Genomic DNA, 11,690 nt, shown 5'->3' with positions numbered 1-11,690 from the left:
ACGAAGTGGAAATATTAAATGGGTGTGTAAAGTATTTCCGAATGCAATCATGTGCTTAGAATACAAGGAAAGTTGTTTATTCAGAACTTTAATGTAAAAATCTGAATTGACTAACTCTTTAAGGTGTGAAGCATACACCAGGTTGGCGAAATTTTTCTATCGCATTGGTTTTGGGTTCAATACTTTTTGTAAATTTTTTAAGTTATCCATGGTCCTCCCAGGTTTGACATCCATTTTACAAGTTTAAATTAAACTTGCAAATTAAATTGATTTTGAATTTTGTACCAGGTGGCAACCTTCGTCTGAAATGGTTTCTAAATAGAGCTTTCACTCGGTCGTTACTAATAATAAAATATATAACATGTAAATTAAATTAATTTTTAATTCCTATACAGGTGGCAACCCTTTTACAATCCATATTCGAGATCAATCTTTCTTAAACCTCTCTCACGTTCGGCACCCATATTAAAATATTTCAGTTAACTTGTTAATTAAATCAATTTTGACTTTCTAAACAGGTGGTAAATTTTGACTTTCTAAACAGGTTGTAGCCCTCATAAAAAAATATTTGAGAAATAAAACTTTCTTAAACATCTCTCGTTTTACTCCTATATTAACATATTTAATTTAAAATGATTTTAAATGTCTAAACGGGTGGTAACCCTCTTCAAAAACTGTTTCCAAATGGTGCCTTCTTTAACCTATCCGTTAATTTCTCATGTAAAATTCATATTTCATTTACCAATTTCCGAAATAAATTTTTCCTAAGCCACTTTCGTTTTAAACCCATATAGCAATATTTCATTTAACTTGTTCATTAAATTGATTTTAACTTCTTGAACACGTGGCAACCCTCTGCAAAATTATTTCGAAATAAATCGTTTATGAGCAGCACCTTTCCTTTGATACATTGTTTTAATATTTTATGTAACCTATTGAAAAAGGTGGCAACTCTCTTCCCAAAATATCCTATATTTGACACCTCTATGTGTGACAAATTTCAATCAAATATCGTCTTAACGTGAAAGAGCAGCCAACCTACTCACCACTCACTCACCCACAAACTTTCACATTTATAAAATTAGTAGGATTAGTAAGATTGCCTTTTCTCTTCTCTTCTATCGTACATTCTATTCTATTAACGAAAGCTCTTAAAGTCACTAAATATTTGATGTAATGTTTATCCTTTTATTTTTACTTTCAGCTAATAGGGATGGCAACATAAATGAATCCGTGGACAAAAACCAGAGTAAACCTCCAAAGCCAACCTCCTATTCAAAGAAAAGTGGAATTATGTACAACTAGCCAAAGAAATTGTTAGCAAACAGTATAAATGGCACAGTAAAGATAAAACGTAGTAGCGTGAACAAGTATTATAACTGGATATTAAAGGCGAGCTATTAAGGCTTAAAAGAAAATCAATAGGCCACAAGGAAAGCAACCCGGGAAGAATATGGCCACACATGAATATGTGAGGTTAAAGTATTAATCATCACGAACAGATAGATGTTCGTAACAAGAAATTAATGAAAAATTTAACACAATGGCGTTAAAGGACAAAATGAAGCCGCTAAGTCAACAAAAATGTAACGTGAACGAAAGCAAAGGACATTGCGTGAAGCAGGAGTGACTGCAAATGCAAGGAAAATTAGCATTGTGCTAACAGTAAAAAGAAAATGAGGAATAATTAATAATCGAAACAAAGTGCATACAAAATTTTTAATAATGAAGCGTAAAAGAAACAAAATATATACAAATATCTGAAAATCTGTAAGATGCAAACTTAAAACAAAAAAGTACTTAAATCAAAAAAGGTACTTAAAGTTAGTGAAATCCCTTTGCAAAAATTTAAAAATGCTGAAATTGCTGCAGCCAAATATTCCAAATTGCTCAGCAAGCAAACAACACTGCCAACCAGATTGCCCGTCGCGTGCCAAACGTACTTACCAGTTAAATAGCTTAAAATTATAAACAAAATCATTGTTGATCAAAGAAAGTTAAGTTGAGATTGTAATCATTTGCAGAAAAGGCACACTCACACACACACAAGTACTTAACAGTAATTTTGGGTAGTTGGAAAATAAAACCTATCGTCGTTGCGCGTAATGAAGACACTCCTTTGCACGTCTGCGACGCATTTACTATCGTTATCGTTACCGTTATCATTAACGCGTTCATTATTTGTAATTATATTTTTACTATTAATTGGTAATTTTGATTTGAGCATTCTACCGTTGCCAACAAAAAGCTTGAATCAGCGCAGTATCAGCAAAGTCTCAGCGGAAGTATTTACTTTGGGTTATTTAACCGGTTCACAGCGCAGTCCGGGAAATTTGGATTATCAGCGACCAGGTGAGTTGAGAAATAGAAGTAGAAGTAGGAAATATTTTAGAAATAAACTAAATCAATCCAATTGTTCAAGTCCCGATTGTTCAAGTCCGTGTTGATCCTTTCTTACTGTAACTTATCGGAATTTGCTTTAAGCTTTAGAGTTTTTCTTTCGATCGACCGCAATCTGTATTTCAAGGTTATGAGTGTCTATACGACCCGAATCTGCCAAACTGGTATTATGTAGTAAGTTTGCTGAGGGACCTTTGGACCCGAAGGACACATTACTCGACTTCAGCGCCACCTCATATATATGTTTGTACAGCAATTAACAAGGCAATTCTGGCAACTGTCTTTCAACTAACTATGGTCTTTCAAAAGACAAGTCAGCCATGGTAAAGCTCTTTACTGTCCTTCGAAAAAATAATTGAAAGATCTTCTAATGACGAGGTCTTAGCGGTATTCTGATAAATACTTAAAGTAACTGATGAATTAAGTTGAAATTTATTTTTTAAACACGTGGCAACCCTCCTAAATATAGTCCTGAAATAAAGGATTTCAAACCCATTTCCATAGATAACCATCGTTTAGTAATTCATTTAATTTATCAAATGGTTTTAATTTAACCTTTTAAACTGGGGCAACCCTCAAACACATCAAAAATATTCTAAATTGACAAACTAAATATTTCTTAAATCTCTTTCATTTGATATCCATTTTTATTATTGCATATAACTTGGGTATAAAATAATTTAATTCGACTTCTCAAATAGGTGGCAACCCTCTTCAAAATATTTTAAAACTACTACCTTTTAAACCTCTTTTGTCTGATACCCATATAGTGATACCTTATGCACTAACCAAATTTCTTTAATTAAAATTTAACTACATTTTTTGAACATGTGGCAAACCTCCTATACGTAGTTAAGCTATAAAGCCTTTTCAACCCCATTCCGGTTGATATCCATATTGTAGTAATTGATTCAGCTTTTTAAATAATTTGAGCTTAATTTCTAACGGGTGGAAACTCTTTTCGAAAAAGTAAAACCTTATTGAACATCCACACCCTAAGCCCTTCAATTTGGCACTTCACTTTTGAAAATCGAACGAACGGTGCAGATCTGATGAACTGGGCAAAAAATCCCTTCGCGTATTATGTATATAGATAACTTCTAAATCGACTGTTTCAAGTTTTACTATTAAGACTATTTTACATTTTTTAATTACAAGATTTATAAATTTTAATTAAAAAATCTAAAAACAATTTTTTTCTTTACAGGCATCACCATCTCCGGCGCCATTACACTCGCCGTTTCCCAAGTGAATGCTGGCAGGCTTAAGGAACTCGGTCATTCACTGGAATTCATTGTGGCCGAAACCTATGGTGATGAAGTATCGAGCATACGGCAAACGGCCTCACTTTGGACTCGGCAAGTAGCCGGCTACATTGGACCACAAGAGACCTGCGTGCATGAGGGGCGCATGGCAGCCGCCTTCAATTTACCTATGATATCCTATGTAAACAGAGCCACCTAAAGCATATCATCCCAAATCATAAATTATGCTACTAATCGTTAAATTTATTGCAGTACTGCATACACCGCGACACGTCAAATAAACAGGACTTTCCCACCTTTGCGCGCACGCGTCCGCCGGATACGCAAATTTCAAAGTCAGTGGTTTCACTGCTTTTAGCTTTTAATTGGACGCAGGTGAGTGGCTTTGGTATATATTTAATGATTTAAAACATAGTTATTTAATTACTTTAAAATATTTGTTTACTAGGTTTCCTTCCTGTATTTGGATAGTCCACATAGTCCTTTTCATCCGGTTGCTGAGACAATACAGAATATTTTACACAATGCTGGCGTAATTGTGCGCGATATACAAACATGGAATACTATTTATCATCACGGCTTCATGGTGAATCCTTTCGATGAGTTGGTGGAGCGTACCTACAAAAATACACGCAGTGAGTAAAAAATTAATTTTAATAGGAAAGGGAATCATCATTGTGGATATGCATACATATATGCCTACGTACATACATAAATATGTATACTGATGACAGCCAAAGAGCTTGTATGTATGAATACGTTTTGTGCAAACTCCTACCTGTAAGTGAATTCTCCGCTGCTCAACATATTCTGCAGTTATAGGCAAGTTTTTTTCCTTTTGATCCTGCTTTCGTTCGATCATTATCCTGTTAGTGTAATTCTCATATGCCTTTTACACATTTCAAGAGAAATAGTTTACCTGCGACTCGGTGTAGTTATCGCTTCTCGGCCTTATGGCTAAGATCAAAGTGTAGTATCTGTTCTTATCAGCTTAACATCTGATAGATCCTCCATCGGAGGACAACAAATGTTAAACTGATTTTTGGAAATAGACGGAGAGTTTTAGGGGCTTGCTCCACCTCTGTCACGGGTTGGCCCGGTATTGCAGTACCGCCGGGATTTTGGCCCAAATTTTTGAATACATTTCAAGGTTTATAGCAGTAAATAATCGTAACACGATCGGTTGTGATCGGATAATTTTAATAAAGATGTGAGCAGGGTTGCCACTGACGAAAAAAAATATTTACCATCGACTTGAAAAAAATCTACCAAATGTGGGAAATATCTACCAATAACTTTTTTATAATTATTTAAATAAAAACTATAGTTTTATTATTTTTTTTATTTATTTCAATTAAAACTTTAGTTTTTTTATTTTTTATTTTTAGTTATGTTTTTAAGAACTTTTTATTTAACTAGTTATACGGTATTTGGGTCGTATTATTGGCATATTCTCTGTTTCCTTCAACCAAAAGCGGAAGTGATGAAACTAAAGGCAACAATGAAACTTTATTATTTGAAAAACTTCAACTCGAGTTATTATAGACAAATACAGTGACTCAAAAAAGTGATTTTTTTAATATTCGCAATATTTTTCGAGTAAAAATTTTTTGTTGCTTTAACTAAATCCATAAAAATCGAGGATTCAAACTATATACAACATATAGAAAAATTCCAAAAATTTTCGTCTAAATTTCGAATTTTTTACTCAGAATTTTTAGAACAATTTTAGGTATGGAGTTTTAAAGCAAATACTATTTGAGTATAGCCAAAAATGTGCTGCTTATAATTCTCATTGATTTTTTTAATTTTTTTCCATTGATAAAAAATGGCGTTGATTTAATTCTTGTTGCGAACAATCATGGTGCGTTATTACATACCTGTAAATTTTTTCTTTATATTTAAATAATCATTTAAAATATTTAGGCAATCAAAAGCTCCTCGGGATTCCAGTAAAATTAGTTTTGAATGGAGCGCGATATGTTCGGTTTATATCGATATACATTTCTACGTATGTAATTATATAAAAAGTATGCAAAGAAATTTTATTAATTATTTATTTAATTTTATATTTAAAGATAACTACGAAAAATAAATCGGGAACGGAAATTTCATCAAAAATCTACCAAAATGAGAAAAAATTTACCTTTTTACCAACCCAAATTTTTTCTACCAATTTTGGTAACAATTTACCAAAGTGGCAACCCTGGATGTGAGCGAATTTCACGAGTTCTTTCTTTCTTATTAAGGGTGGGTAACTCTGTAAATTTTCGTGTGCTGACTCAGTAACTCCAACTCACTTTAATGAGTCAGCACAGTGAGCTGGCACAAGTGTGCTATCGCACAATTGGTATGTACATCGAAATTATTGATGATGTTAGTAATCGAAATCGATTTAGAAAAGGTTATCCTTAGCTTCTGTTCGTAGCTGGCCGGAAAAATTTTACAAAGCTGATTTCAACTGGTGAGTTCATTTGCAAAATAATTCCCTACTTAGTGTTGCCTGAGAGTTGTCACATAAGAATCTGTTAAATGGGCTATGCATGTAAGCGGTTACCCAACGCATAGCACTTCACATGTAGAATTCTGTTTGGTTTTGATTTTTACGTAAAAATGGTATAGCAGTGCAAGTATGCATAACTTGGCTATTCGCCTTGCTTCTTTTTAAATTTGGTAGTCGTATATTCAATTGATGGTTAGTCTAGTGATGCCATCTATTATGGTACTCTTTGGAAGATCGTATTAGGTTCATTCCTTTTTTTTTGGACTAAAATCTGAAAAGTGTCAAAATGCCAGAGCGTAAGCAAAATGCGCTCGCTAAAAGAGAGTAACAGGAAAAGTAAAGGAACGCAAAAAACCAAATTTTTAGTCCAAAGAATGGCAACAACAAAACTAACGTCAAATAAGAACAGAAATGTATGTACAAAACACATTCACACAAGCACAAGCACAATAAACACTTGCTATATCAATTATTTTTTGCCTCCTTCCAATTTCAATTCATTTCTTTTACTTTTTAGATTATTCTCACTTTTAGCGAATTCTTTAATTTCTGTTAATTTAAATTCAGTTGAGTTTGACACTTTTCAGGATTTTGCCAGAAAAAATTCTTCTGACTACTTCGGACTGATGAGAGTCGCTCTCACTGACTGTTGCTCTCACTGACTGTTGCTCTCTCATTTTTGCTGTCATTTCCGAGTTAAGGAACGCTTTTTGGACTAAATCTGACTACTTCGGACTTTTTCTGACTATTTCTGGGAGATAAGGAACGCGCATATTGTGTGAATGTGTGAGCTCATCAATTGAGTTACCACATCGACACAGTTCTAAACAATGCAAGCCGCACCGAGCTATGCAAGTGTCAGCACATCAACTGAGTTACCATATCGACTCTGTAGCACACTGAGCTATACATTGTCAGCACATAAACTGAGTTACTGAGTTACAAATTTTTTCAGAGGTGAGTCTGAGCGTGCGGCACAGTTCTAAGAGTCAGCACAGTAACTCAGCACAGTGCTGAGTTACCCACCTCTATTTCTTATTTTAGTGTCCGTCCTCCGCTCATACATTGTAATCAGTGGAGTTCCAGAAACAAGTACCCCATAAAAAAATTAAAGCAAAGTTTTTTTCATCGCTCCGCTCCGGTATTTTATTTCGCTCTTGCTCCACACCCGCTCCAAAATATTTTTTTTTATACGTATGTATGAGCCATAGTTGCCAACTTGATGCTTTAAGCACTAGATTTAGTGCTCGTCAAAGCGGTTTTTTGTGACTTTGATCCGGGGTTTCGGTTCGGTTCAACGGTTCGAAAAACAAAAACAAAAACGCGCAAGTTTAACAGGCTTATCTATTGAAAATTGGTTGAAACAAACCTTTATAGAAAGTGGTTCGGTTTCGGCTCGGATCAAACATTTGTGGAAAATTTCGGTTCGGTTAATGGTTCAGTTAGTTAATAGAGAAAAGCGGTTTTCTGGTTCAAAGCCGGTTTACGGTCCCTGTGTAAAATAGTTAATTATCTCAATAATAAATTTGTCGACAGGAAAGGTGGTGTTATTGCGTTAAATTGCTAAACACGATATGGTAATATGAATGATATAATGAAATTTCTCAAGTAAAAGTAAAAAAAGTCGACTGGGAGGATAAAATAAACTTTAAAATAGTAAACTTTCTCAGTGCATCTAAAGTTTCTAAGGCGTTGTTTACTTTTACTTGAAAATTGTCAAAATCGGCAAATCCCTAGTAGCGGTTTCTGGAACGTGCCATATTTGTTCGCTACTTCGTGATGTGATAAAAAGAAGAGCTGACAACAGCACTCCGCAACAGTGTTGCCGCGAATCATTTTTAGTGGTAGCCAAATTCCTTTAAAAAGGGCTAAAAAAGAGCTAAAAAAATTCCTTGTGGCTAAAAATGGTAGCTAAACCCTGTAGGGAAACCCCGAACTGGTGAACCAAATTTGTAGTTCCGTACTAGATCTTTATCGCCAAAAACGAACCAGTCCGATAGTAACTAGATCGCCACCAGTTCAAAAGCAGCGATATGTGGTACTTTTAAAAAGCAATTTTAGAAATCTATATCTAAAATGATGAATTTAGAACTGGTTCAAAACTATAGAAAAAGGGATGCATAACGAACTAGATCTCATCTGGCGAATTTTGAACTATTTCGAAACTAATTAAAAAGGGATGCAGCGGGGGGCTTGTTTACTTTAAATAGATTTTTGCTTGGCAGGTTTTTCGTTCAAATACGCTTTCAGTCTGCACGTCGCAGATGCTTTTTCATAGTTTGGCAATACAAAACTAATATTTGTGTTAGCATCTTAACATTTTGGGACCTTCTGGAATATAACCAGTAACAGTCAGCAGCTCTGCAAATTCAGCTACAGCCAAAGGTATGTAAACGTGTTTTCAAATGTACAATTTAATTTACATTCATTCAAACAAATTTGATTTCAGATTGAAAATACATTTCTCTGCAAATAATTGAAATTTTCTACCATGCTAACCCAAAAAGAAAACATGTTGTTACTTTTTTCGTTTACAACTGGTTCGAAACTATAGAAAATGGGGTGCAAAGCGAACTAGATCCCATATGTCAAACTTAGGACTGGTTCTGAACTATAGAAAAGGTAATGCAGCGGGGGACAATTTCCAATTCCTATGACATCGCTGTGTTAAATTCGCCAGTTGTTTGCATGCAAAAGAGATTTATCGCGAACTAGTAGTGGTTCTAAATGTACTAGAAGCGCACCAGTTCAAAACTAGACATTTTCCCCACAGGGATACCACTCCAGCGTGCTGGCTCCACCAAGTGATTGTACCATCAGGCTCAAAGCATATAACTTACCAGCATGCTGGTACAAAATTTGTTTTCTTTACAAATGAGGTCGAGGAAAGATCGAACTGATTAGGGCCGAAATTTCATAATTTTTCTACCATTTTGTTAAACTTGTTTTTTTTTTTTTAATTCGCAACTGCAATACCGTGAACTTAATCTTCCACAAACGCGGCTTTGACTCATATAGTGCAAGAAATTACCGCCAAAATATTTTATACTTATAAAATTGAGCTAATTTCACCACTCACAACACCAGCAGCTGGTACAATCATAAAATTTTCAAATAGTTTTTGAAGTCGCAGCAGCAGCTGGTACAATCACATCACAAGAACATACACGGTCAATCGACTTGATGGGCCATTTAACACTCTAGTAGGCCGAACCGCCTCCAGACGGTCGTTAGCTAAACACCTTTTTAGTGCACCTATAACACAGGCCAACAAAAATAAAAAATAAATGTTGGTGTGACAAATGTTAAAGCTATTTTTGATAGACTTTTTTGTGCTGATTACGAATCCGTAAGTACAAAGGATCCAACACTTACAGGTTTTGAGAAAATCGAGGTCAAAGTGTCAAAAAATCGGGCTTTTGCAATATTTGAGAAGCTCTAGCAAAGAGTAAAAAGGTGATAGAACCTTCCACTTAGGCTTAGATTAAAGCAAGAACCCTCGACTACTGTCCTTGAAAATACCATTCCTGCACATTGAATTTATGGCCACTTATAGTCATTTATTGAGCAGTAAAATTTGACTTTTGGCGAAGTTTGAGTCTCTGCCGCTATTAAACAAAAGGTGATAGAACCTTCCACTTAAGCTTAAATTAAGGCTTGAACTTTCGACTACAATCCCTAAAAATACCATCCATCTCTTCGTCGTGACCCTAAGATCACTTATAGTCGTTTATTGAACAGCAGAAACTGATTTTGGCAGCATTTTTTCAATAGCACAATTTGCCAGCATTTTTTTTATTGTTCAACAAATGGCAATACTTTTACAGTATGTATGTATAAAAACGTAAGGAACATACAATGCACATATGTATATGTATTAGGCTTTCTTAGTTTAAATTAAGCAAATATTTTATGCCTTATTAATAAATTCACCAAAGGGCTAAAAAAAGGGCTAGGGGCAATTTTAAATTTCTGTGGCCAAAAAGGTATGTGGTAGCTAAATCCAGCCACCAAAGGGCTAAAACGGCAACACTGCTCCTCAAGGCATATTCAACAAGGTAGAAGTGACAATTCAGTCGAGCTCTCTCATACCTGACTGTAATGTCAAAAAACGTAAACAAAGAAATTAACCCTTTGTTATGCATGTACCATATTTGATAAAATTCAATATCTATGAAATGAAAGTTTTTGTTTTTTTCGCGGAGCATTTGCTTATATGTATATGTTAATGTACTCGTGGATCGTGCTTGTATATGGCAGACTTACTCGTTTGGGTCTGTGCATCGACAGCCTAACTTCGTCCCCACGACACCCAAGATTTACGCTGGTTAAAAACTTCTACTAAGTATTTATACAAATACTTTCTTCCTTTATTTACTCCATGCAAACTTACTACACGGAAACTTAACAAAATTTAAATATATGCAAGTTATGGAACGAATTAAAAAATTCAAAACGAACTGAACGACAAACATTCTTTTCTGTTCAGAATCTGATAAAAAGCTAAATGTAGAAACAGATTACAATTAAAAACCCTCGATTTATCACATTGAAACGTACGACTACTGTCACGTATGCGACGTATAAAAATATGTAATTTTTACAAGATGTTTTATTTAAAAGGCGTTAAATAAATGTATATTTATTTTAAACATTTATTGTTTTTGTGAAAGCGTTTAAAATTTTTTGTTGGTAAATTTTTTTCTGACGTTTGGTACAATTTCGAAAACTTCATTTATCATCCCGCCTTGTTATGCCTTTAGAAATCTCTTAAAATATGTTCGAAAAATATCTTGATATGAAAGAATTGCTTTAAACTGTGAAGGAAAAAAAATTGCCAAAACTCACGCAATTTTTAGCAACTTCACTTCAGTCTGGCAGTTTATTTACTAAAATTAAACTTGTTTTAGAGTATAATTAAAAAGTTTGCAATTTAGGTGAAGGTGAAAACCTGCAGAATTGTTTAAATTTTTGTACAAAGTTTGATCCAAACCCAGATCTACCACATTTTTTCCCAGATTCTACCACAGAATTTTTTTAAAGTCCGACACTGATACTAACAGGCCTATTCTGCGTTGGTAACAAAAATTTTGTTACCGGTTAGTAAAGTTACTGTCAATTTTTAAACCCTTTTCGTATTCTCCACACCGGCAAATTTTGTTACCATCTCATAAGCTAGTAATAAAGTATTGCCCCGTGAAATATGCAATACCAATATGCAACACCAGAATTTACACAAAACTCCATAGCTGAATAAGCTGAATAAATTAAAACGTTACCAAGGTAAATAGAATTGCGGGTACAAGAAGTGGTGACAATTGTTGGTAACAGAATTTGCTTGTTACAAAATGTTCGGTTACAAGCACAATAGGTCTGTAAAAGTCTGAAATTTCGAACCCTACATTACTTGTGACAAGCCTTCTTGCAGAGTCTAATTTTATAATACCCAATTTTGACTTTGTTATATTTATTCAATAATTTGGGCCGAAATCCCGGCGGTACTGCAATACCGGGCCAACCCG

General features: G+C 34.4%; 1 protein-coding gene and 1 non-coding gene across 2 annotated transcripts in view; both read left to right on the top strand.

Annotated features, from left to right (window-relative positions):
• Positions 1-2,105: 2,105 nt before the first annotated feature.
• The window catches only part of LOC118740122 (receptor-type guanylate cyclase Gyc76C-like), a 24,467-nt gene continuing 14,882 nt past the window's right edge, over positions 2,106-11,690 (top strand). Inside the window, exons 1-4 of the mRNA XM_036471616.1 lie at positions 2,106-2,352; positions 3,608-3,846; positions 3,918-4,040; positions 4,114-4,300. Of these exons, the coding sequence (XP_036327509.1) occupies positions 2,106-2,352; positions 3,608-3,846; positions 3,918-4,040; positions 4,114-4,300 (796 nt within the window). The remainder of the gene's footprint in view (positions 2,353-3,607; positions 3,847-3,917; positions 4,041-4,113; positions 4,301-11,690) is intronic.
• Positions 4,603-4,800, top strand: LOC118740266. The gene has a single exon (XR_004993113.1). It is a non-coding gene; the product is annotated as a U2 spliceosomal RNA (small nuclear RNA).

The sequence above is a fragment of the Rhagoletis pomonella genome, unplaced genomic scaffold (assembly GCF_013731165.1).
Source record: "Rhagoletis pomonella isolate Grant_MI unplaced genomic scaffold, Rhpom_1.0 Rhpom_scaffold_00005, whole genome shotgun sequence".
NCBI classification, from domain to species: Eukaryota; Metazoa; Arthropoda; class Insecta; order Diptera; family Tephritidae; genus Rhagoletis; species Rhagoletis pomonella.
Note: the sequence above shows the minus strand (reverse complement) of the source record. Positions and strands in the feature narration are given on the sequence as shown.